Source organism: Argopecten irradians, chromosome 4, assembly GCF_041381155.1.
Source record: "Argopecten irradians isolate NY chromosome 4, Ai_NY, whole genome shotgun sequence".
NCBI lineage: Eukaryota > Metazoa > Mollusca > Bivalvia > Pectinida > Pectinidae > Argopecten > Argopecten irradians.
In genome coordinates this window covers 49,404,812-49,432,761 of record NC_091137.1, presented here as the reverse complement: position 1 = coordinate 49,432,761, position 27,950 = coordinate 49,404,812, and the positions used below count along the sequence as shown (strand labels likewise).

General features: G+C 35.5%; 1 protein-coding gene across 3 annotated transcripts; it reads left to right on the top strand.

Annotated features, from left to right (window-relative positions):
• The first annotated feature begins 148 nt into the window (after window positions 1-148).
• LOC138321923 (kinesin-like protein KIF14) lies at window positions 149-27,876 on the top strand. Of its 3 annotated transcripts, none has more exons than XM_069265956.1 (30): window positions 149-351; window positions 2,221-2,497; window positions 3,563-3,817; window positions 4,115-4,205; window positions 8,289-8,387; window positions 8,693-8,776; window positions 9,098-9,205; window positions 9,337-9,453; window positions 9,796-9,923; window positions 10,105-10,207; window positions 10,743-10,812; window positions 11,218-11,356; window positions 12,732-12,795; window positions 12,928-13,112; window positions 13,343-13,445; window positions 15,721-15,758; window positions 17,098-17,202; window positions 17,682-17,916; window positions 18,757-18,822; window positions 19,071-19,292; window positions 19,731-19,874; window positions 20,179-20,276; window positions 20,524-20,612; window positions 21,513-21,713; window positions 22,061-22,174; window positions 22,338-22,675; window positions 22,971-23,108; window positions 23,543-23,623; window positions 24,837-24,993; window positions 25,628-27,875. In XM_069265956.1, exons 1-30 carry the CDS (start codon window positions 297-299, stop codon window positions 26,011-26,013), a joined length of 4,290 nt encoding a protein of 1,429 aa, XP_069122057.1. In that variant the 5' UTR covers window positions 149-296; the 3' UTR covers window positions 26,014-27,875. The 3 variants fall into 3 exon arrangements, with proteins under 3 accessions (XP_069122057.1, XP_069122056.1, XP_069122058.1); XM_069265957.1 differs by lacking the exon at window positions 149-351 and adding an exon at window positions 1,266-1,398; XM_069265955.1 differs by lacking the exon at window positions 149-351 and having other exon boundaries at window positions 1,259-2,497; window positions 25,628-27,876.
• The last annotated feature ends 74 nt before the right edge of the window (window positions 27,877-27,950 follow it).

The window sequence follows — 27,950 nt, the reverse complement described above, 5'->3', positions numbered from 1 at the left end:
GGGTCATCTTGCACCACAGGTAGTCTTATAATGGGTCAGCCACCTAATGGCCAGGGTATTACCTGAATGGCCGGAGTGGGTAGGTGACAGCTGTACATTTAACAATCAACTAACACGTGTTGCAGGATAGAGTAGAAGACGTAATTGATTGGCGACAGGTGACAATATACCTGTAGCTTTATGACAATACCCCGAGGATCCAGAAATCAAAAGATCGGGACCAGTTTCCTTCAGTTCTTCAAGTGACCACTGCGAGAGATACATGTTGATAGCTCGATGTGAATGAACTAACAGCCATGAAGGAGTTACACAGCTATCAAATCTTCAGACCTCCAAGATTTCTCCAAAAAGGTAAGTTAATTCAGAAAAATATATTAGTATGTATATATGTTTCCGGTTAATTATTTCTTATCAGTTTTGGTTGAAACAGTTTCATTTCATCCAAAGATACGCATGTGTTAATATATTTAAATATTTATATCTTCTCCAAGGATTTATAAGTGACTTATAAGTCATATTATCACTTAAAAACCATTGATCTTCTCCGAGATATAATGCAAAAATAATTGGCTCCTATCAGTTTGCAAACAATGAGCTGCTTGATAAGACGTTTTATATATTACATTTGTATAATAGAAATTAGGTTTAATACCAGTATGATTATATATCTTTAATTCCTAGAAGATACTTGTTAAAAAAAAAAAAAAAGGATGCATACATGGCCTATCAAAATTGAATTTTGTTTTTAGGCTTAAGTAATATTAAATATGTCTTCTTTTTATTTTGCTTTCTAATTAAAATGTTCTCAGAGTTATCTTGGTTTACTGCTTGGCCGAACGAATAAGAAATTACTAATTCAATTAAATAGATAATGAAATCAAATTAGCAACTGAATAATTAAACATTATATCGTTACGTCCTGTCAGAGACTTTAATATATAATTAATATATTTAAATATCTGGTCACAGTATTATTAGTACATCGTCTAGTAGACTACAATATATTCTTTTGTCATTATTCTTACATTTAGGATAATTGAAAAAAAATATTGACTGCTTCAATTTATTTTTAGATGTAAGTGCTATGAATTAATATTAATTGCACGAGATACTCTCAATTTTAAACAATTTTCGATGAAACATGATCTACTTTGATGAAACGGCGGTGTCGCACTCCGTTCTGATTTGGTTCAGTACATGTACTTTTACGGCAACGAACATCTTGCTAGAAGTAACACTTCGAATAATATTAGCCAATCAAAAGACCGTGTTGTATTCGATAAATGTCAGCGGGAAGGCGACGAGGGATTTTTGAAAGACTTTAATCTTCATCGGATTAAGTCTACATATGTTATACACAGAAGCGATCATTAACGTTTGAGCTGGAATATTTGAGGCGTAAGAAAATGCATGGATTGTATTTTAGTGGTGCATTTATGCATGTGTCTGCAGACGTTCGTTAAAACGGGCACCTGTGTGTTCGTCAGTTTAGACTCCATTCGATTGTTTACCGTCTGTGGATTCACGGCGGATTTCGAACTATCACAAGGCTACTTGACTAGAATTCCGTGCTTGTTTTCCTTCGCTCTCTATGATGTGCATGTATAACTCTCACAAATGAAACACTATTTGAAGTAGTGTCCAATTTTGAGGAACTTTTCTTCTAACAATTCTAATCTGTCATTTTGTTTTGTGATTGGAAAAATATGGAGACCCCACGGAGCAAAGCGAGAGGTAAACGGCTGTTGCCGACCTTGCCTACTGATATACGAGACCGGGGTACCCCCGGCTCAAGAGCTGTCTCTTTCAATACTGAAATAATGGAAACTTCTGTGGGTGGTACAAAGTCTGTCGGTCACATAAAACCTGACCCAGTAAGTGTGTCTCTGTTTATAGACAGAGGAGACAAGGGCTCTGTTACTGTACTGTCAAATATTGACCCAAGTGACCCACTCAGCAAAGAAAATATTGAACCAAATCCAGAACAAAACTTTGGTGACAGTCGAGTTAAAGTTGATAAGCGAATAACAGTAAGCACTGGTAGAGATGCAGAGGCATGCGATAAAAAAATCACAATTACTACAAGTGATTTTTGCAGACAGGATGAATGTGATGCAAAAATAACAATTTCTAGGGATGATAGAAATGCATGGACAACAACAAGTGAATTAAAAACTGAATTTTGTAAAACCCCAGATACTGATTCTTTTCTAACTCCAGTAAAACAGGCAGCACGGAGGGTTACGGTCGAGGGGCATGTAGATTCATCATCAAGTATTGTTGGCGAGTACAGTCCAGGGATGAAGTCAACACCGGTGCGGAGGTTTACTCTGGATAACAAGTTACTCAGCACTCCAGAATGTTACTCTACCGTACAAATGGATCTCCCATGTTACCAGATGTCCTGTGACAAATTCCGTGGAGATTTCATGGGACTGGATGATGAGGACAGCAGCAGTGTGACTGTGGCTGTCCGAATGCGTCCGTTCTTACAGAGGTTTGTATAGTCAATAGGTTAAACTGGAAGAGGACACATTTCACAACAAAGCACTTTATTATCTGGTAAAATATGTGACTTATTCACATCCACTTCTGTAACATCATGTCAGATAAAACTTATATACTTACAAGTGATTCATATATATATATTAGGGGAACTTAAGTGGTTTTGTGCTTTCTAAATGCTTAGCTTAAATTATAGTAATGTATAAAATATAACTATTGTATTTTATTTGATGGTATATAAGGATAATCCTGATTACAAATGAAATTAATTTTTCTTTGATAAAATGACATAAACAATCATTCAATTCAGTGGGGTAGAATTTGACTCGAGTAATATACAGTATGTATAGTACATGCTCTTGGTTGGTAGCTGTCAGCACTAATGTGGGTGACAAAAGTAACACTTATGTGTATAAGAAGGAGATCAAGATATGTCGGTACTACATAAGCTGCTTATATTAGTCTTCATAACAAGCCACAGGATAATGCAGTAATTTAGTGTATGTGTTTCATATAAGACATATTTGTGCCTTTGGTTATTTACAGTTTTTAAAAATAATATTTGAAGTTTATATCTCATCAAAATGCCTTTAGAAATATTTGTTTACTATTATTTGCTTTCTATCCATTGTGTAACCAATGAATGCATCGGAATTTCATGTGTTTCAAAATATTATTTTTGATGAACAACTTATATTAACAGCGGTACCTGGGTACTATTGATGCAAGGTATATTTGAAAACCAAAATCAACCCTAATCCTATCACTAACTCTTTGCCATTTCCTTTGGAGAACTTTTCTGCTTTCTATATACTTGACCCCAAAATGGTTTCATCAAATTCTATACCTGGTATTATATAAAATAATAACCAAGCTTAAGATGTCTGTATACTCAGTGGATGATTTATAATTAAATTGATTCTCTTGATTTTCTAAAAAAAATAAAATTGAAGAAGTTGTCTTTGGTAATAATTATTATATATAAGCTTAAGAAAGATAAAAGATCTGGAGGATGGTTATGATACAGATTTTAATAATTACTTGCTTTCTCCATCAGGGAGATAGGTGATCACCTGTCAAGATGCATGGTTTCAATGTCTGGCAATGAGGCATCGGTAACGACATCTTCTGGTATCCTTCACAAGTTTGCGTATGACTATGCTTTTAACTCTCTGGACAACAACTTGGGGGATTATGCGAGTCAGGAGCATGTGTACCGCCTTCTGGCTCAGCCTCTGTTGGGGAAGGCTTTTGAAGGATACAATACATGTTTGTTTGCCTACGGACAAACAGGAAGTGGCAAGAGTTACAGGTAATCATTCTCTCACAGGTTATCAATAATCATTCTCTCACAGGTTATCATTACAGGTTATATACTCTCACTAAAAAATTCTTCACATCTTCAGATTGTTTTTTACTATGATAATTGCATGTATAATATGATAATTTTATACTTTATCAATAAGTCCATCCATCATTTGCCTTAATAATGGCTGTATGGGAAATTGGGAATACCTGTGGTCATGTCTCCTTCTGTTCATACCAGCTTGCAATTGTAATCAACAGTTTGAAAATGGCATTGTCATATCTAAGTTTGTAATAACTTTAGCATCATGGGGCATGGCAATGAAGTTGGAATCATTCCCCGATTCTGTGAGGAGCTGTTTTGTAGGGCCGATGTCACAAGAGATTCAGACAAGGTAAGCTTTCACAAATTTCACTATATACAATGAAACACTTAAGGTAAATCTTGTTAAGTATGAAATTCTTTCTGCTAGAAAAATGATGATGAATGAAATCTGAACATTGGATATACACATTCATAACTAATAAATTGTTTATTTAGAGAGACATTTAAATAAGTGTCTTATATTTGTTGAATACCATTCTTTTTCTTCTACTATATATTTTATCTCAATATAATTTTCTTTCTTAATTGGCCAATTTATTCCAGCCCTGTGGCTGTTTTCATTCATACTTGTTTTGTTGAAGTCTATAGTAGAATATATATACCCATTGTTAAAAGTTTGAAACACCAAGACAGGAAATGAATACTGAGTATTTAAATGTCTTATGACCATTGGGATGGTAATGATGATGTTTTCTGTATACACGGAGAGATCCAATTCAACCTATAGCTAATTGTCAAAATAGGACATCTATTGTCTACCACACATAGAATAGCTTGGAAGAGGAACAAAACATTGACCTCATTTAAACTACATACAAAGATGAATAGTGCTTTCAGATTGTGGAGGATGACATCTAAGTAATAAACGGCCAAATGTTGATGGCATTGAAATTCATAACCCGACAATTAGAAATGCCAGCTTTTCAAATTCAATAGAAACCAGACTATTCATTATCGGTATTATCATTCCCTTACTTTAATTAATGTTCTGGTTGATGGTTGAATTTTTGTACTTCAGATTGGTTAATGTTCTGATATTATAATATTTCTCTAATTAATAAACTGACAATTAGAATTGCCAGCTTTTAAAATTCAATAGAAACCAGACTATTCATTAACTATCTGTATTGTTACAATTCCTGGACTTCAATGTTCTGGTTGACAGTGGAGTTGTTGTACTTTAGATTGGTAAATGTTCTAATAGTATAATATTTCTCTAAGTAATGAGTTTACATTTGTAGATAATGTGTTCTAGTTCATTAAAATGAGTGTTGGTAGTGCTTACATCAACATGTTTTATTTTGTAGTCGTTGATGATCAGTTCATTAATTAAGACGTTTAAAGATCTTGTTTAAGTAGCTGTTTATTGAAAACTACAGCTTGGCTGGTTTGTCTAGCCAATGTATCCATGTTCAGTAATTATGCAGATATATTTCACAGTTATGATACAATTAAGACTTTGCTTAAGAATGCCATTCTCCTACATTTCTGATACACACCTTTAGTGAAGTAATAATCATTGTATTTTAACTAGTATTTTGGCAGTGATTCTTGTGACACTGATTACCTAACAGTTTTCAACATCAAGTAACAATGCTCTCATACAACTACAACTACTTTAATGTATTGTTCCTGTCCAGTAATACACCTGAGTATTGTGTTATGTGAAGTTATGTCAACACCCTATTCAAGCAGAAAGATAAACAATTCTTTGTTCTACAACATGTAGACTAGATTTATTACAGGTCCTAAAGTAACCTTACTGTGAATATTGTATCCCTCAAAGTTCCCTTCAATAGATAGAGTTGGAGTAGGAGAATTTTTTTTTAATTTCTAAGACATATCCACAATTAAAGAGCTTTGCATCACCTTTTGAAATATTTTATTGCATCAATTGATGTAAATCTACAATCAAACACCTGAACTTCTTAATTTAGTGCAATTTTCTCCTTTTTAAGGGTCATTATTAAAACTTGTATGGTCTTCCTCCTATAATAGATACTCATAAGGGTAACCCATGAAAATACTTTTAAGTTAATAAAATTATTAGTTAAACTAATTAACCCCAAAATTTACTACAAAAGGGAACATTGACAGCTTTTATATCTTTGGTCAATATGTGGAGTAGGTAAGCCTCTCTGATTAGGGATAATCCATTCAGGTATTTCTGTACGGATATACAATACCGTTAAATTATACTCATTATACAGATTATAGACCGATCTGTCTGTCGTATTTACGCTCATACACACGAGTAAAGGACAACATAATTACTGTTCACTGTTCTTTATATACAGGGAATCTCAAGTACTTTACAGGACGCTCTAAATAAATATCTCCTGTCAGCTATTGTGATATATCTAGGTATCATATATCTAGTTGGAACTGTAGATTAGATAGGTTGTCACATTAGATAGATAAGTAGAGCTAATGGAATCAAATGAACGGTTGAAAGGCAAAATAAATCTATGGTGGATTTATTTTTCTGTGATGTTGTTTTATCTTTTATCATTTACCAATGAAGGTGTTACATTGCTGAGTTTTGGGGTAAAAAAATCATAATTTTTGCATTTTAAAATTGCTTTTTACATAAACTATTTATATTTTATACTCTATTTCTGTCATTGTTGACTTTAGGAATGGAAATCAAAAGTCCATTTTAACATGCAATATGATTCGCTTTAATTGATTTTGATGGTCAATTCTGTCTGTCTGTCTATACAGTTTCCTTGTGTAGTAGACTATATCTTCTGTATTATCTGGTAGTAAGCGTTATACTTATTACAGATCTCATTAACTTTAACAATATAAGAATCTTGATGAATGTTGTAATGGAAAACTATTTATTTTTACTGTTTATGGTTTAAAAGGTAAATTCTATCGAGATGTTTACATACATTTAGATAAGTATACATCTTATACCCGGGAGTGTTTGTGACCACCTCATATTGTACACAGTCATTGTACATAATGATAATCTTCTAATATTTGGCAGACTTTTAATCATTTACTTTCAATATTTATTCTTCTGCTTCATTTGTGTCTTTATTGCATACACATGTCAAACATGAGAATTGTGTTAGGTACTGACTTAAAATAAAGAATAGTACGACCCAAGGTACTGTTTATATTGTATAGTTATGTACTTACTCTGGGGAAGGAAATTAGCAGTATTACTCATGATCAACCCTTTTCAATATTATATATTATAGATATTTTTTACCTAGCTACTACTTGGTTGGATTGTGTTTTAAGTCCTATTAACTAGTCATTTAAGGAAGAACACGGTTGTGTTAGTGTTGACACTTGTAGAGAAAAGCAGGGGTGATGAGAGAGAAATAAAAATCATAAAAATCATAGTTTTGATATATCAATGTTAAATCACATGTATCTTAATAGGATAGACTTGTATTTAATAATGTACAGAGAAGACAACATATAAACTTATACTGAGTATTTCCTTTTATCATCAGAAATCTCTGTTACTAAAGCCTATATGTAGTGATAATATTTATAGAATGTTGATGCCAGCATAAGATAGTCTTTAGCAGTAACGTCCAGTTGTCTCTGCTCTCCACTAGTAGATGTCCAGTTGTCTCCACTCTTTGACCAGTAACGTCGTCCAGTGGCCTAGGTTAAGGTTATATGGTCAATATTGATGATATGATTATAAGATAGAGCGGCCTTAATCCTCGAGACCTTGGAATATCTCTATCCCTTAGGATTGGCTTATTTACATGTTTATCTTGGGGATCTGAGGCAGGTGTTACTAACAATGGGATAAGTACACTTATCTACAACATGGCTATATATTGGGGTACAGGTTGAAATGAATAAATACGTAATTTACATAGATGTTAATTCAAATAGAAAAAAAAATATATGTAAAAAATATTAGGTGTGGACTTAACATTATAGTACATATAGTGGTAGCAATTCATGATATGTTGATTTTCCTTTTTACAATATTGGGTATACCCAGTAATTAACATCAATTATGACTAAAGTGCAGAGAGCCTGTAAGGGTAATGCTGTATTTCTGATGAGCTAGGTATATCACAGGTGTGGAGCAACTCCATTGTCCCCTGGACACACAATGCTGTTCTAAAAATTACTATGTAACAAGCTGTACAGGTAGTCACTGGGGCGGAACCAACACCTGGGTTTATATTTAAATGTCTTTATGTAGTACTCAACACAAGTCAGTGTATTAACTGAACCTGTTAAATCTTCATGTGATATCATAGGGAAATCATTGCACTGTAACAGAGCACTCAATTCTATATAAATTTAAATATCTGCCTCTGCAAAAATCCAATTGTGATAAAGAAAAATAAATTTCTTATAAAATGATTTTCTCATTTTTACATAGGTAAAGATCAATGTGGAGATAAGTTTTTTCGAGATCTACAATGAAAAGATCCATGATCTTCTGGCTTCTTACAAAGATAAGGGAGGCAAGAAACCCACAGTAAGTATAATGTACCATAGTGTCAACCCAAAACCCAAAAGAAAACTTGTTCCGAATAAAAAAAAATTGTAGACACAATATGCATTTAAAGCAAAAGTATTTAGATATTATCTAGAATATAACAATAATTTCAGGAAAGTTATTAAGTGTTTTTGGCCGCCAATGTATTTGTTTATATTGCTCCTGGTAATGATTCAGGAAATGTGCTGTACATTTTACAAGAAATTTATAATTCCATCTCTAGGAATCGTAGTCTGGTCAAATCCAATAAAATGTGCTTCATGTTGAGATGTTGTACATTGTAGCTGAAGGTACGTGAACACCCGTCACTTGGTCCCTACGTGGAAGGATTGTCTACCTATGTCACCAACTCGTTTGAGGATGTTGAGGTGAGTAGGGGCAGATAACTCATCAGGAATTTAGATGTATAATTCAACATGTCCTATCTTACAAGAAATAGGCTGATAGCTCACCAATAACATATGATAATGCTATTTGATACTTAGTCCTATATACACATCTACTGTTGAAAAGTACTTGTAATTATCTAACATAATAGTGTACTTACCATAATATAAATTCATAAGTTGATTGTTATAAGCCGTAGTTTCACTGTCTAGTCTTTTTCTTATTATTTGAAAGTGATGAACCTAAATTCCTTAGAAGATTGGCTATGGTTTGGGAGACATTTTTGATGTTTATAATTACAGGCCTGGATTAACCTGGGGAACAAGAACCGAGCTACAGCTGCCACAGGCATGAACGATAAGAGTAGTCGCTCCCACTCTGTCTTCACACTGGTACTCACACAAACAAAAGTAAGTTGGACCTCCCAAATGTCAATTATCACATGTTGTGTCCATTGTTCATATCTGCTTAATGTAGCGGTATTCGGAACTGAAGAAAAGCTTAAAGCTTATATTAATTCATAACCTTGATGATGTTTCAGACGGAGGAGTTGGAGGGAGAAGAACACGATCACTCTACCACCAGTAAGATCAACCTTGTAGACCTGGCAGGCAGTGAACGCCAGTCTCAGGCAAATACCTCAGGTCAGAGGTTAAGGGTGAGTGTTAACAGGTCAGGTCAAAGGTGAAGGTCAAGCATAGAGGGAAGGGAGTTTTAGAGGAAGTGAATTCATTGATATGTAACTCTTTATAGCCATGAGAAATTTATCTGTCAACTCCAATTATACTTGCACTGGAAGTTTGGGAAAAGCAACTAATGATGCCATGAATTCATGTGGTGTAACCATGAAGTACAATATCAATAATGCTATCAATTTTGATGCATGGTCGAAGGACTCATGATTGTGTCATTATGAAAATGCTTCTTATATCCTTTCCTTTGTATGTGGGAGAAAAATGATCAATTTGTTTATTAACAAGTGTTTGCGATGATGTTACAGGAAGGGGCCAATATTAACAAGTCCTTGCTGACTCTGGGAAAGGTGATCAGCTCTCTGTCAGACCAAGCCCTCAGTAACAACAGAAAGAGGAAGCCGTATATACCTTATAGGGACTCGGTTCTCACGTGGTAAGTATGCCCCATATAATCACATTACTATTTAATTTGTATTCGAGCTCTCTAGCAAAATTACACAAAAATGTGTATCTCTAGAAAATAAATAAAGTATGTTACAGTGTATTATTGTACTGTATTTCTCATCTCTATCTGAATCTTTATTTCAATACATGTTGTATTTTTCTGTGTGTAGGCTGCTGAAGGAGAGTCTGGGAGGGAACTCCAAAACAGCCATGATCGCCACCATCAGTCCATCATGTCAGCACATAGAGGAGACGCTGAGCACACTCCGATATCCTTATCACTGTCATTGGTTATAGCACAGGAACCTGGCTCACCTTCTATACATGTCATTGGTTATAGCACAGGAACCTGGCTCACCTTCTATACATGTTATTGGTTATAGCACAGGGGTCTGGCTCACCTTCTATACATGTTATTGGTTATAGCACAGGGGTCTGGCTCCCCTTCTATACATGTGATTGGTTATAGCACAGGGGTCTGGCTCCCCTTCTATACATGTCATTGGTTATAGCATAGGGGTCTGGCTCACCTTCTATACATGTGTTCAGCTCGATGTGTGTAGGGTCACAATATCTGAATATAATAGGAAAAGACTCGGTGTATCTATGCATGTAGATTTGATAAAGGTATTTAAAATGTCCTCACCCCTATCACAGACAGGAATGACATCTAAGGGAGATAAGAAAACTAAGTAGATGATCCTTCTCAATGTTTCTGTAGTTTTATGAACCACTGGGAAAAGTGAGATATGAGAAATGGATTGTAAAATGCAGTTATTCTTGTTTCACCTTAACTCTACCCACATATGCCAGCCAGGCTAGATCCATCGTTAACATTGCACGAGTCAATGAGGACCCGAAGGCCAAAATCATTCGTGGTAAGTTCAACTTCTCATATGAAAAACCATGTCAAGGTGGGAAATTGTACCTGCAGTACCCATTTCAGGATTGTTTACGGTGGCATGTTAAGTTACTCCACCACGGGGGTAGGCGAGGAGGATCAATATATAATGGTATCCTGGCTTGTTCTGCCCTTTCATTGCACATTTTTGGTCAATGTTGGTAATACTATATTTTTATTTCTCTGGACAGCTGACAGAGACATACCAGAAAAGGAGGCCGTTTAAGTGATAGTTTCTGTTACTTAGAACTTATGGCAGTCTAAGCTGTATTGGATATTTAATCAAAACAAAACTGTTCAAGCTTGTTATGTATTCTGAGATCACCAATTAATATATACGAAGTTTTGTTAAATGTTGTGATATTTGTGCTATGTACTCCAGAGTTGAGGGCAGAGATTGAGAGACTGAAGAACCATTCTGTTTATATGACTGACGACACCCACACAGCGAGCCTCGTAGAGATAGCCAGCCTCAAAGAAAGACTTTTGACCCGGGAACGGGAGATGGAGGAAATTACGAGGTAGGCTGACACAGGCATAGTCATACTGTAGTAGAAGGAATAGTGTAGGATTAATTTGAATTCAGTTTTCCTTTTTTGTGAATTTGAACCTTGTTGTCCCAAACTCACCCCTGTAAATTCATTATGAATTATTCCAGCGTTTGAATCGGTTCCAATGTGTCTTCAGTGGTGAATGAGTTAAAGACATATAGTCTTTGAAATACTATGTACAAAAATGTATATTGATTTGGTCCCTGCATATGTTAAATATTGAAATTCACTTCACTCAATGACCTGACTAAATTCCATCCGACCGACTTCATCAAAATAATGATAAATTTTTTGTGTCGCCTGCGACACAAGGGCGACACTTAGATATCATTATGTCGGCATCCGGGAAACGGTTTCCGTGCGATAACTGAAGTATTTATTGTCCGATTTCAACCAAATTTGGTATATAGCTTTATATCAATGAGATCTCAGATAAGTTCGATATTGGTCAAAATCTGTCAATATTTGCAAGAGTTACGGGACTTTAAAATCGTCAAAACAGAAAAATCCATGGTTTCCGCTCGATAACTTAAATATTTATCCTCCAATTTCAACCAAATTTCATAAATTGTTTTATATCAATGAGATCTTGGATGAGTTCAATAATGGTCAAAATCGGTCAATATTTTCAAGAGTTACGGGACTTTAAAATCATCAAAACAGAAAAATCCATGGTTTCCGCTCGATAACTTAAATATTTATTGTCCAATTTCAACCAAATTTGGTATGTTGCTTTATATTAATGAGATCTTAGATGGGTTCGATACTGGTCAAAATCTGTCAATATTTGCGAGAGTTACGGGACCTCAAAATAGTCGAAACATGGCTTCCGCTTGAAAACATTAGTATTTAATGTCCGATTCCAACCAAATTTGGTATATTGCTTTATATCAATGAGATCTTAGATGGGTTCGATACTTTTCAAAATCCATCAATATTTGCAAGAGTTATAGAACTTGATTTCTTCACCTAAATTATTAACAATATTTTCAACTGTAAATAACTATTTTTTGTGATGCTGTGCAGGCGACACATCCACTTCCGTGGAATTCTTGTGGTAGATACTAGTTAGGAATATAGGAGATATAAACTATGATTTCTTGTGTCTTTTAACTGGGTTAACTATTTGCTTGACATCCCTTGACCAACATGATGAGAGATATATTTTTTTGCTGTGCTGGCGACACATGCACTTCCGTGGAATTCTTGTGGCAGATACTAGTTAGGAATATAGGAGATCTAAACTATGATTTCTTGTCTTTTAACTGGGTTAACTATTTGCTTGACATCCCTTGACCAACATGATGAGAGATATTTTAATTCATTAGCTCTATTCAATTTAAAGGTCATGGCAGCAGCGTCTTCAACAGTCTGAGGAAAGGAAGGTGGCTGAATCTAAACAATTAGAGGTAAGCGGAATTTATGTATAGTTCCTGTGTTTTAATTGTAGTAGATTTGTATAGAAATCTAGAGATGTACAATAATTCACTGAATTAAAAGTTAGTATTATATATTTACAAAGAAATGACCATTTATTCCAGAAATCTGGAGTGGCTTTTAAAGTAGACAACAAACAGCCTAACTTGGTAAACTTGAACGAAGACCCTCAGCTGTCTGAGATGTTACTGTATATCATACGTGAGGGCCAAACTCGTGTGGGACGTATGTGTGCCAGCTCAGACCATGAAATACAGCTCAGTGGTGCTCTCATTGCTGACAACCACTGGTAAGATACTTAGTTTTATTTTCGCTTCTCAATCAATTGTAATTAGTTACATTTCTCCAAGAGAGAAATAGTAATTCGTAATTAAATACTATTTTCAATGCTTTTCAATTATGTATTATGCAGAAGGTTGTAAAATGTGTAAAAATCTAAATCTAATTTTAATCAGTAAATAATTCTTTTGACTTGTTTATTTTCTTTGTTGCTATGGGCTTTGTTCTGTCTTTTCCCAGCATTATCAACAATGTGGATAGTGTGGTTACAGTCACACCGATCGGGGACGCCCCAACTTATGTCAACGGTAACAGTATATCGGAGCCGTCCATCCTCCATCATGTAAGTATCGTATTAGGTACTCAGCTTTGATGTCATCACTGCGACACTTGTATTACAATAAATAGTTATCTCTCTTACATTGGGTCAGTGAAGCTATTTAAGTTTACTGGCATGATGTGGAGATATTACAATAAAAAGTTAACTCCCTTACATTGGGTTGGTGAAGCTATTTTATTTAACTGTACTGGCATGAAGTGGTGATTTTATTTAACCACTATTACAATTTTTAATTCCAATTCAGATGTATTTGCTGTAGGGAATATGTTGATTCATTGATTTATAATAAAAATTGTATTTATGACCATATTTACAAAATCTTTTTAAATTATTGGTTAGATATCTTGTCACCTGTTCCTATGAAATAGTTTTTGTATATATGATATATTAGGTAAGACTGTGTTTTGTACCTGGTATTGGTCATTGAGTGCTAAATTTGTATGATGTAAATATTATCATATCCTTGAGGATGAGACGTAGTATGTACATCAATGGTCTCTTAACTATAACAATTATTGACTGTTTGTTTACATTGTAATCATACTATAAAGAAATCTTCATTCAAATCTCCACTCATTCATTATGTGCAGCCTTTGGTTTTGCACCAGTGCCTCGGAGGCGTGTGTACAGGTACTTCTTGTTTACACGGGTGCTCAGGGGCGTGTCCGTATCAGCTGATAACATCATGATAAGACCTTTAAACTAGCCTAGATCTGTATCTACTTTGAACAAAGAAAGGGGCCAATAAAGATTGGATACTAGGATTACTGATTAATGTAGATTAAAGTGAATTACTAAGTGTTCTGATTCAAAATGATTTAGTTACTGTTTAAAACCTGATGTTGGACTGTTATTGCTCAAAGTATAGTAGTTTATCTATATAAGTGTATTAAATTGAAAGATGAAAAACCTGGTAATTATTGCTGTTAAATTTTTAGGTCACCTGAGACGAAGTCTCAAGTGACCTATTCTAATCGCCTTTTGTCCGTCGTCGTGCAACGTATGTCCGTAAACAATTTACATTTTCGACTTTTTCTCCAAAACTGCTGAAGCAATTTCAATGAAATTTTGCACAAACCTTCTAAGGTATAAGGCCAATCAAAATTGTATGGTCCCCACCCCCCAGGGGGCTGTGGGAGGGGCCAAAAGGGGTAAAATTGAGTAAAATTTCAAGAATCTTCTTCTCTACTCACAGATGTGGTAGAATCAAATACTCTTCATAAATAGAAAGGTCTTAAGATCCTTTACAAAAATTGTGAATTATATGACCCTGGGGTCTCTAGTTTCCCCCTGGGGAGGGGGTCAAGTTTACTATAGTTTATATAGGGAAAACACATTTATGAGCATTTTTTGCTCAATTTTCATTGGAAATGAGTCAAACTTGGTTAGAATTATTAGCCTGAGATAGCATTTTAATATCATATCCACATTGGTCCTGGCCGACCCCCTGGGGGCAGAGGGGCGGGGCTAAAAAAGGGGTAAAAATGATTAAAATTTCAAAAAATACCTCTAAGTTCACAGGTTTGATGGAAGCAAATACTCTTCATAGTCTAAAAAGTCAAATTTATAAATCACTGACCAACTTCAAGGCCCAGCATATGGTGTTTATATGTCTTTAATTTGTTTCATTATTTGTTTCATTATATATTCTAACTCAGGTGAGGCCCATGGGCCTCTTGTTAAGAAGTAAATTTAAGATTGTATTGAGAAGGAAAACCTGGGAAGTAATTTTAAACCTTTGAAACATCCACATTATTGCTAAAAAGAATCAGATCAGCAGTGATAATCTTATTTAAATCTTACAATCACACACAGAGTGGCTACATTCCTCTATGCCTGGGGTCCGTGGGGCGCTAATTTACTTACAATAGGTACTCGCGTGGTACAGAGTGGCTACATTCCTCTATGCCTGGGGTCTGTGGGGCGCTAATTTACTTACAATAGGTACCCGCGTGGTACAGAGTGGCTACATTCCTCTATGCCTGGGGTCCGTGGGGCGCTAATTTACTTACAATAGGTACTCGCTTGGCTGTTATTGTTTTAGATGTTTTGACCTATTTATGTGAATTAACATGTACAGAGACATTCTGTTTGTCAGGCTTTGGTTGCTTAAGTTTGTTCTTAATGAATCCCAAATTTCTTGAAATATAAGTTTTTTGTAAACCTATGGATTAAGTTGAGAAAAGCTTGACTAAAATACTGATCTCAAATTCTATAAATCTTTGTTTTAAGGCTGTTGTTGAATGTACATTTGACAATATTTTTTTGACAACCACAGGGAGATCGAGTGATACTTGGAGGGGACCACTACTTCAGGTATGTTTTAACACTATACATGTATATAGAATGCTTTTGTTATAGAGTGTGGTTTTAGTACTGTAACCTGTTCCAAGAGTATCAGGCAACTAGGCGATCCATTAAAAAAATACCATAAATATTGAAAATGATAGAAAGTGGCATTTATTTTAGAAATGTTCCACAAAAGAAATCTCAAGTTTGGACAAGTCATTTTAGTTATTTAACATAGTGCTGAAAAAGTTTTTGGCCTTCATCTTACTGTAATCTAACTTATTATTGTGTGCCTTTAGAAGATTTTATTAGTGAGTTTAGAGTGATCTGATACCAGATTTATTGGCTGAAGTATAGCAGTAATTGTTAAGGACTGTCTAGTGAAACTTTGTCCATGTATGTTATGTTTAAAGAGTGATGTAGCAATTTGAATTCATAGAATTAAAAATAATCCTAAAATGTCATGCTGAATCCATTATCGTAATCTGTTCTCCAACTTCAAATATAACCACATACAAATGTGTTTTGGTTATTGATGTGTTCACCACTAACTTGCTGAGTAAGCTATTTTAATTTGGTGTCAATTAAGATTATGAAACAGCCGTAAGTTTAGACTTATCACAATCTCAGCTGACTTTACAATTAGTTACATCATTTTTGATTGGCTAAGTGTAAGATTGTTTCCTGATCTTGGAGCCTGTACTAGTGACCTGAGCCTGTGCTATTTAGCTATATATAACTGCTGTATTAATTCCTGCCTAATTAATCCTCTAGATTACTTGTATCTCACCTTTGGCAGACTGCCTAAGTTCAAATTAGGTTAAACTTTTTAATCTCTAGACAAATAAATTTATAATGCTCTGGTTAATTTTGGTTCATTATACCACATCTAATATGGTGTAGGTAATTAACATATCGCTGATGACAAAGGGAAACGTTTCACATTTTGGCGTGTACCTGTTGGCGACAGACTAAGGAATATGTCCAAGATAAACTCAGGAAAGGTTTTCATTGTCTGGTGTGTATTGTCTGCTTGTTTTAACATTTCTTCATTTGTGCTCTGATGATCCTGCTACTTGTAAGTTAGAAACAAAACATAATATTTGTTCATACATTACAAGTTTGAGTAAGAATCATAAAACCTCTCATGCTGTCATTACTAAAGATAGTACTGAAAAGGTTTGTATATTAAACATTATTAAAGCATTAAAATTGAACAGAAATATTGTGTTTAACTTTCTGAAGTTCCTTGGGCAGAACAAGGGCACATATGACAAGTAAAACATACCTTAATCTTTCTCCATATTTAATCCTACTTTCCTGTATAAGAATTGGAAGCAATGATTATTGTATGGTTTCTGTACAGGTTTAATCATCCCAAGGAGGTGACCAACAAGGTGCCAGCCAACAACCATGAGATGAGAGATTTTGATTTTGCCAGACAGGAGCTGATACAGGTCCAGGAAGCTAGGTTTGTATAGCTAAGGCCAAAAAAAAACAAAAAACGTCTGTTTAGGGTTACCCGACTGACCCTATTTTTTTACCCTCGACCCTAATTTTGTTTTCCACTTTTCTATGAAATTTTTTTTTTTTAAGTCGGGATTTCGATCTCAGACTACAGTTCCGGCCATCATTTTAGAGTGAAAAATTCTAAAAAAAAATAAAAAAAAGATTTTTGAAAAAACGTCCCGACTGACCGACCCTATTTTTTTTTGCCAATGTAACCGTAAACAGACTTTTTTTTTTGCCTAACTTAGCTGGGTAAACTGAAGTCTTGTACATCCTCTGACCACTACAGATATACTATACAGAACAGAATATAAGTGTCAAAGCTTATATTGCCATATAGAAACTTACCTTCAGATATTTCAATTCACTCTAATAACTCCACTATGTCATCTTACTTGGTATGTACATAATAGATAGTGAAAGTAACAATACCTCTTACAGGCTTCAGGCAGAGCTTGAGGAAGCTCGTCGTCAAGCTCAGGAGGAAATGATGCAAGAAGTAGAAAAAGCAAGAAAAGAAGCTGAACAAGTTCTGAATACACAAAAGTCTGGATACGAAGGAAAACTTAAAAAACTGGAGAAAGTAGTGAAGGATCAGTCACAGGAGGTGCAGCGTGCTGAGCAGTCACGACAGGAGGCTCAGGGGCTTATAGAGGAGCTCAAGAAACAGAAAATAGTAAGTACAGGGGCTTATAGAGGAGCTCAAGAAACAGAAAATAGTAAGTACAGGGGCTTATAGAGGAGCTCAAGAAACAGAAAATAGTAAGTAAGTATAGGGGCTTAAGAGGAGCTCAAGAAACAGAAAATAGTAAGTACAGGGGCTTATAGAGGAGCTCAAGAAACAGAAAATAGTAAGTATAGGCTTATAGAGGAGCTCAAGAAACAGAAAATAGTAAGAGGGGCTTATAGAGGAGCTCAAGAAACAGAAAATAGTAAGTATAGGGGCTTATAGAGGAGCTCAAGAAACAGAAAATAGTAAGTACAGAGGCTTATAGAGGAGCTCAAGAAACAGAAAATAGTAAGTACAGGGGCTTATAGAGGAGCTCAAGAAACAGAAAATAGTAAGTATAGGGGCTTATAAGTATAGGGGCTTAAGAGGAGCTCAAGAAACAGAAAATAGTAAGGGGCTATAGAGGGCTCAAAAGAAAATAGTAAGTAAGGGGCTATAGAGAGTAGCTCAAGAAACAGAAAAAAATAAGTACAGGGGCTCAAGAAACAGAAGCTACAGGGCCTCATAAGCTTATAGAAGAGGTCAGGAAATAAAATAAGTACAGAGGCTTATAGAAAAACTCAATCAATGGAAGATAGGAGGTATGTATGTTAAGAGCCAGGATACATAACCTATAAAGAGTTGTACAGAACAGCGTCAGAAATAATGTAGAAATGAGTTGATTTTACCCTTTCACTCCCGAAGACACACTTGAACTCTTCTAAGTTGGAATAGTCCATTGAGAAATTAGAGGGGTGAATGGGATTTTTTTTCTCACTTGTTACCATTGTGACCTTGATGTTATAGATGCTAGAACAACAAGTTGTTGCTGGGAGACGAAGACAGGAAATGGAGGCAAAGGTTGCTAAAAAGGTAAGTATCAGGGTTACTTCCCCCACCCGACCCGTACCCGGATATTTTTTACCGCCCTAGTAATTAGGGGTGGGTATCGTGATACATATCATGATATTTTCTTCAGAAGACTTAATGCAATAATTAAACACAATATCATATTATGAACTGCAAATATTGTCATTTTGATTTAGATCTAGATGATGGAAGAATTTATGAAAATATAAATCTCCAGGCCACAGTTATGTTACCACTTTAAATTATTATAGGTGGCTGACCATGTGCCAAGTAAAAAGACACCATTAATAATGCTACTGGAGGAGGAGAAACAGAAGGTGACCATGAAATTAGAATCTCTGAAACAGAAGCGACAGGAGACGTCGCTGTCTAAACGGTACCAGGATGTCCATCCCGGTAAAACTGACCTGTACAAGGTGGCACTGCTACTCCGGGAGGCCAACAAGATCAGCCAGTACCTCAGGAAAAATATGGTAAGGAACAACAGTTGTCTGGGAATGGTAGTTTAGTTTGTGTCCAGTATGAAACTTTCACATTTGTGATAACATGGTCACTTTTCCCACTAGTATTTACTCATAAAGTGGTTGTCAACAACAGGCTTTGATTTGTTAAGGCTCCTTTGTGAAGCTAGCAGCATCAGAAATTTCCCTAAATTCGCTGATCCATCCAAATTCGTGAAATTCAATACTTTACAAAATTTATCAAAATTATGTTGTAAGAATGATGTCAAAGGCCACTGAGATAATTCGGGAATGTAAACCGTCCGAATAAGTTTCAAGCATAATTCACGAAATTTTACACCAGGGAAAATGAAAACTATGCTGTAATTAGGCCCCACCATAATTAAATTGTCTTTCATCTTATTTGTAAACTTTTGCCCAGAACATGTTTTGATTGTCTTAATTTCACAGGAGTTTACTCGCGAGGATTACATGGAGGAAGCAAACCATGTAAAGACATTAATCAAAGTCACTGACACCAACCTGGCTGTATGTACCTTCTGGACCCTGCCCAAGTTTGAGGAGAAACTGATGCAAATGAGAGACTTGTACCAGGTATTTTATCTTACACTGTTTGGTCGGGTTTTCACAAGAATTTACTTGAGAACCTTTATTCAATATTAACTAAAGAATTTTCAGCCAATAGCACCGACTTGGATTGAGATACCTTTGTCTCTATGGAGAAAGGCAGTGTGAAAGAGTTTCGCCCCAAAGAAGGGTAAAATATTTTTAGTCTCATCTCCTTGGAGGGGGTGATTAGTCAAGATTCTATTATTCTGATAATTCTACTGATAGCCTGTATTGCTAATATGAAGCTCAGTGTTCCTGAATGTTTGATAATCCATTCTTTCTACCACAGAATGATGCTGATAATTCCACTGACGATGAAGTGTTTCACGATCCTGGTGATACATGGGAACACGATCAGAAAAACTCGCCCTGCAAGTCTCCACGCAGGTAGGAACCTAATCCTATCCCATAAATTATCTGTTCTGCGACTGTTCAGATTTTCAAGCTTTCACATTCCCTGTAAACTGTTATTAGATGGAGAGGAATTATTACTGAATGTTTAGGCCTCCTTACACTCCAGTAAAATAAAGACTGAAATAACAGAAAAATAAAACTTTCTGTCATTGGTTTCAATGGTTGTGAAGAAACATTTTATTCATGTATTGTATCATTTAAGTTTTGTTTGTTACCATAGCTACAATACCAGCCTGGGATTTAGTCCATCTCAGTGGAGCCAGTCCTCAACCCTGTGTAGTGTGTCCAGTCTCAACTCTACCTACAGAAGTAAGTCACAGAATCATTCTCTCATAGCCCTGTGTAGTGTGTCCGGTCTCAACTCTACCTACAGAAGTAAGTCACACAATCATTCTCTCACAACCCTGTGTAGTGTGTCCAGTCTCAACTCTACCTACAGAAGTAAGTCACAGAATCACTCTCTCACAACCCTGTGTAGTGTGTCCAGTCTCAACTCTACCTACAGAAGTAAGTCACACAATCACTCTCTCACAACCCTGTGTAGTGTGTCCAGTCTCAACTCTACCTACAGAAGTAAGTCACACAATCACTCTCTCACAACCCTGTATAGTATGTCCAGTCTCAACTCTACCTACAGAAGTAAGTCACACAATCATTCTCTCACAACCCTGTGTAGTGTATCCAGTCTCTACTCTACCTACAGAAGTAAGTCACACAATCATTCTCTCACAACCCTGTGTAGTGTATCCAGTCTCTACTCTACCTACAGAAGTAAGTCACAGAATCACTCTCACACAACTCTGTGTAGTGTGTCCTGTCTCATCTCTACCTACAGAAGTAAGTCACACAATCACTCTCTCACAACCCTGTGTAGTGTGTCCAGTCTCATCTCTACCTACAGAAGTAAGTCACAGAATCATTCTTTCACAATCCTGTGTAGTGTGTCCGGTCTCAACTCTACCTACAGAAGTAAGTCACACAATCATTCTCTCACAACCCTGTGTAGTGTGTCCTGTCTCAACTCTACCTACAGAAGTAAGTCACACAATCATTCTCTCACAATCCTGTGTAGTGTGTCCGGTCTCAACATTAAGTAAGTCTCCTTCACAACCCTACTAGATGTGTACATTACTAGATGTGTAGATTGTAATTAGGACTTACATATTTCAGTTTTGCATTCCTTTATAAAACTATTGTAATGATTGACAGGTAATGGCGACCTTAATACTGGCATGGCAAGCATCAGTGATCTCCATTCAGGCATGACGAGTGTCAGTGAACTTCATTCGGGCATGACCAGCATCAGTGACCTCCAGCCCAGTGTTGACCAGGAGATACAGACCAGTTCTAATGTCCAGATAGCCAGTCTCTGTATCAAGCTGGTGAGGGACCACATCGACAGCTGTCATGGTAAGGAGTTGGCCACTCTATTTTTTAGATTTAGTTCACAAATCGGACTTATTGGACTGTAGTACATGTAACTTCCACTGCTATTGCCCTTTACTATATCATTGATATTATAATTAGTTCTCATGGATATGATAACTTTACTTAGTATTCACAGAGCTTATGAAACTAGATGACTACAAATTTATCTCATATGTCAAGTATGTTAAGGCCCTTAGACCTCTTGTCTTTCTTTAACACATTTCTAATAATGTAGAAATATAGAACAGGTCATTATGAAATTACAATGGTTAATGAGAAGAAGGCCTTTAGATGACCTTGAACCTGTATGATTTCTGCATTGTTTACAGGTTTCTATTATGAGGAGAGTATTGGGGACAAATTGCTCAGCTGCTGTGATAAAATTCTAAAAGGAGTGAAAGTTATACAGAATTACAGTCAACATTCACAGACCTCGTTTACAGGTGAGATACAGTATCTTCAGGTAACATAAATGATATATTGTGAGATATGTATTTTCTAAGTAAGATCATCATCAATTTACAGGTAACATAAGGATTTATATGCTGTATTTCTATTTTAGTTCATTTTGTTACTGCAGTTCTGCAAATGTTCTTTTATTTTCAGACTGTGGAGAAAGCTTAGAGAAAACAAGTTTAGAGCTAGTCAGCCTCCTCCAATCTTTGACCTCCCTCTGGGCTATCTGGTCATCCATGTACACTGGACAGTATTCGGCCATTAGCAGCCTGACTGACAGATTCCGTGGACAGGTCAAGGTCATCGGTAACCAGCTTGTGCTGCTGTTCCAAGGTTGTCAGGGTGACCTAGAGCGATTGGTAGAGGACTCGGGTGTGAAGCTGAGGGACGGTGTGTTAGATGTGTGTCAGCTGGTCGGGGAGATGTCCCTGGCTACAGATATGGCCATGTTAACACTGGACAGGTGTGCCAAGGAGCAGGAACCAGTGGTATGTCATTTGTAGAGTACACAAGTCGGTTTACTTAATATCTCAGGGATCTAATATTCCACATGACCCTACTACTGCAAGAACTGCAAAAACTTGATGTCACAGAACTAAGTGGCTATATATATATATATATGTATTTGTTCTTAGAGATAGGGTTAATGAGAATAAAGTCTTTATCAATTAAGCACTTACATGACAGTGCTATTCTAGCTTGTATTGAGAGGATTGTGTATTGGTAGCTATGTGGAGAGGTCAGTGTATTCTTGCGTGTATTGAGAGGATTGTGTATTTGTAGCTATGTGGAGAGGTATGTCAAGCCTTCCTGTCTGGGTGTGATGTTCTGGTGGACAAAAGTTTACAGAGTGCCATCAGGACGATGGAGGAGCATGAGAGGCGAGCCCAGGAGTTTACCGAGGCTTCAGCTCCTTACCAGGTACGGTGGCAGTATTAAAGAACAAATTGCTCTTCATCTCAGTCCTCAGTTTGGTGTAATTCAGTTTCGCTCGCAACAAGCATTTTCTTTGGCTTTAAATTTATTTTATACCATTTAAATGTAAAAAAAAAAAAAAAAAAAAATGTCATCAATTGTAACAATAGCCTTATGATTTCAAGGTAAAAGAAATTTGGTATTTCTTGGGATTAGATTGAATTACTGGAATTAACATAATTAATAATGGAATACTTTTCAATCTTATGGAGCTAAAACACAAAAATCAAAATGTACTTTCATCTCAAACCGCATTACAATTTATTTAGTTTGTGTTGTAGCTCCATAGCAATACTTTATTGAAGTGAATGTATTTTTACAGATGCATGATTTTTTGTATGTTTCACTTGAATCTTAAAACCATTTAATACTTACTGCAGAAACTGGAGGAGGTGCCACAAAATGTGAAGATTCTGATTTCCACCTGTAAGATTCTCCTCAATAAATGTCAGACTATACAGGTAAGTCCTTGTACAGCATCCTCAATGGCCAGTTTTTATTCAACAAAAACAAAATACCGTATTCGACCCAATAAGCGCCCATGTCCCTATAAGTGCCCTTCACCCTTTTTGAGGCCTCAATTTCAATTGCCCATGCATAAATAAGGACCAAAATTACATAAAATGGTATAAATTTGCAATAATTTTGACTTATTAGCACCTTTTCATTTTTATCAATTTTTTAAGCGCCCTGGGCACTTATTGGGTCGATTACGGTATTTAAAGTTACAGTATAACTCCTCTTACTTGAACTTACATTTCTCTAATACCCTTCATTGGTTGAACTGATCACATGGTCCAAATTGTGCCCCTGTATATTTCATGAATTAAATCGCCTTATAGCTCAAACTCCTATTCGTTGAATACCCCACCTTCCTTGAGCAGAATTATAGCAAATATATAGTATTAAAACCATCTATTTGTTGAATAGGTTTTGACTATTGAGATATGCTTTTTCATACTGTGATATTATGAAAACAAATTAAAGTCAATGCCATGAATAATCATGCTGTAAAATGCTGAACTTCAGTTGTCGTTAACATAATTTGACATGATAGTTTTTAACGGGCGATGACCAACCTCTCGTGACTCTTATACCCCTCTAACTAATTACTAATTGACCCAAATTATACAGCATATCCAAATGGCATCAGTTTAGCCATTTGGATCTGCTGTGGGTTAGTCAATCATTTAGACAGTATTCTAGTATACTATAAATTGGGATATTTTGACATCGGGATAATTTGGCATTTTGGTCTCAAAATAGGATGGTTAAATTTTCACTGGAAATAATTAAAAGTCACACATCTAATTATAAACATGTTTGCACAAAAGAAAGACTTGTACAGGCAACGTTTTTTCTACTCGACAGCACATACCTGAAATGTATATTTATGTAACGCGATCGGGTAAATTACCAGAGAGTACGTGTTCATGTGTACCTAATAAATGGCATGTAGATGAATCGATAGTTACACAAACAAATAAATACGTAGCCAAAATTTTGGTGTGTTAAATTTTGGCACTTTTATGCCAAACGACAAGTATTAAGCCAAAATATCCCAATTTCGGTAAATACAATATATGAGACCACTGTTTCTTTGATCAGATGAAGGTAGATTTGTCTCTGTTTTACGCTATATACAATGTATAAGACTACTGTTTCTTTGATCAGATGGAGGTAGATTTGTCCCTGAAGGACGGAGGAGACTGTGTGCCCAGTCAGTACTATAGTCTGGGATACCGGCGGTCACAGGGCATGGTCAGTCAGGTGAACAACCTACTGGACACAGTCAGTCTACTGCTACAGAGTGTTACACCTGTGATGGAAGGTAAGCTGACGTAGATATCAGATTTAATTGTAATAATTAACTTTGATATATTCTGTCTTTGTGTGTAACCATTGTGACATTAATTTATTAGAAAACTTTGACGTTTGTGTTTATCAAAAGTATATAGTTTTTGCTCGAAAACACCTTTAGTCACAATCAATACCTACTCGCAAAGACAGATAACTCCGTAATGTGCAAATGCAGAATATTTATAACAGATAGCACCTAATAATTGTAAGAAGTATATTTTGGATATTATCCTCTCTCAATTTTTGTGCTAAATTAATCCCTACCAAACCTTTGGCACCTTTAACCATTTTAACTTTTTTACCCATGAAGACTCATTTGAACTTTTCTCGTTCAATATTTGGCTTAATTTATTATGAAATGACAGGTAACATGATGAATGACATTTGTGTTATTAACACTGTACTATTTATAGATTATAGCACATTTTATGAGAAAAGAAAACATTTGTCGTTAGGTTAATAAAAAATCGTATAAAAATACAATATTACAGTATTTAAAAGCAAAGCAATCACAAAACAACAGATTGCTACACAACCAATGATGTTATTCATTTAACTTTCAGAAATTGTAAAATATTACATTAAAAAAAATATTGTTTTTGTAGGTAAAACAGATGATGTGAGGAAGGTATGTCGTTGTTCTGAGCTGATACAGAAAGGCACAGCTAAACTAATGGCAGTTTCTGGACAGGACACAAGTACGTTGCTGCAGACGAGTTGTAGTAGTGATCTAACCAATATATCAGTGTTGTCGGATTCACAAACAGAACGCTTAGAATTCGCTGCCCAGGATGTGAACCTGGCAGCAGGTGCTCTAATAGAACAGGCCAAAGATATCATAGACCTGGAAAAACTTATAGCTACACCGCGAGGAAAACGCTTGTTACCAGTGTCCCCGGAGAAGGGGGGTAACTCCTTCCTGAACTCGCCACTACGCAGTATGTCTGTGAAAAGAAATATCTCTCTATTAGCGTCAGCTGGACATTCCTGACCTCGATGAGATTTTGTTTCGGTAGTTAAAGAACAATTACTGTCTTCCATTGTCTTGTGTGATTCCATTGTGTTCCTGTAACAAGTCTGGACAGACAGTTTCCATATTTATATATAACATGATATAAAGTACAGCTTTTCTCTGTGTATCAGCAAGGTGCTTGGTATATGTAATTTTGCTTTTTAAGTGAGAAGAGATATTTATTTAATCAGAATGAATATTTTTTGATAAATTATTTTTATTATGTGTACAAGGCGGTAGAGGTCTACTGTTGGAGTAGATTTTTTGAGTATGGATGTATATCTAGTGCTAGTCTGGGAATGCTTGTCTCTGTGAAAGGTGAAAATGATTCTTCAGCTGATTATGTCGCCTTGTTCTGAGAGATATTTTGTCATATTATCAGATCAACCACAAGGTTTCCGCTTCCGTTGTTCCGTCGTTGCATGCAACAGTTATCCCCCTTGTGGGTAGGTATCCATTGTGACATACGTCATTATTTTGTAATCAAACTTCACATCATATTCTCTGAAATTTATGAAATTACACTCGTTAACAGATGACGTAACAATCAATACCTACCCGCAAAGGTAGATAACTCCCTAATATGCAGATATAGAATAAGAAGACCCGATAATTTATGTTAATGCATGAGTTTGCAATAGTTTTGGCTTAAACTCAAACAAAATTGTTAGTTATCATAATCTTGTTTAAAGTTCAGTTATTGAATACATATCCTGATCACATATCATGATTTTTGAAACATGAAGGATAAAGATGTTAATTTTGATATTCATATCCATATACATGATTCTCATGTATTTTAATACATAGTGCAATATATATAGTTGTATGCTATCCATTGTCGTTATAATAAGCTTATCATTATTTCCTGGCATCAATTTTCATGGCTTTCCATTATACTTAGTGGACAAAGTTTACATATTCACATATCTTATTATAAATGGAATGTAATTTTATATAAATTTTTGCTGTTTTCCTATACAATTTTATTACATGGGCATTTTTTATATCTATATATAGGTACTATTGAAGATTAACAAATGAATGCAGAAAAGTTTTGGGACTTGGTAACAAAATTCGTTTTCAATTTTTGTGATAACTGTGGTAACATTATATTGGCCAGATGACAGATTGATAAATAATAGGATAAGAATCTGACTGTCCACTACTAGGGTCCTACTGTCCACTACTAGGGTCCGACTGTCCACTACTAGGGTCAATTGGAAGCTTTCCTTATTGAATAAGTTTTATCTATGAAATGAATATTGACAAGACACTAGGCATAGTATTCCATCTTGTTATACCCTACAAGTTTACCTCCAAGACATTTATTAGAGAGAGAAAAAACATTGCCAAAATATCAGTCTTCCATGTATTTGGCCTTATAGCGTTAACTTTGTCGTCTGTCTTGTCATGCTGCATCAGATTCATAATTAGGTGGATGCATTTTTATCTTTAATAGACTTCAGTTCATATATCGTTAGGTACTTACTTCAAAAAGTACAAGATAATATAGCCTACATGCGGTGAATGTTACTCCATTATCCCTTATGTGCATGGCTTTTATTTGGATTTTCTGGCTTTCTTTCACCACCAAAACCATAGTTTTATTCTCTCTAACCCTCATTACCGGTTAACTTTCATATATTTCATATTTCATGTAGAACTGGAGAATTCTACCCAAACCAACATCAAATTTTAATACAAGTACATGTAGCCTTACAATGTTATGCTGTGTATAACTTTTTGTTTACTTAATATCCGGCTTCTGGTAAGTCTGAATACAATCTTTACACGACACACAATAAAATAAATTTAATGATTGAAATGGTTCTTGTTATCTTTACATCAACTTAAATATTCCCATCAACCTCCTAAAATCAATAGCTGGTCTATTGGCTCTGGGGTCAATTTGG

Bases quoted from the DNA above. Each gene is read 5' to 3' on its own strand.
- LOC138321923 (XM_069265955.1), top strand. From the start codon at position 1,707: ATGGAGACCCCACGGAGCAAAGCGAGAGGTAAACGGCTGTTGCCGACC. The intron at 9,454-9,795 runs GTGAGTGTTAAC...ATGATGTTACAG, and splicing joins CCTCAGGTCAGAGGTTAAGG to GAAGGGGCCAATATTAACAA. The intron at 10,813-11,217 runs GTAAGTTCAACT...TATGTACTCCAG, and splicing joins GAAGGCCAAAATCATTCGTG to AGTTGAGGGCAGAGATTGAG.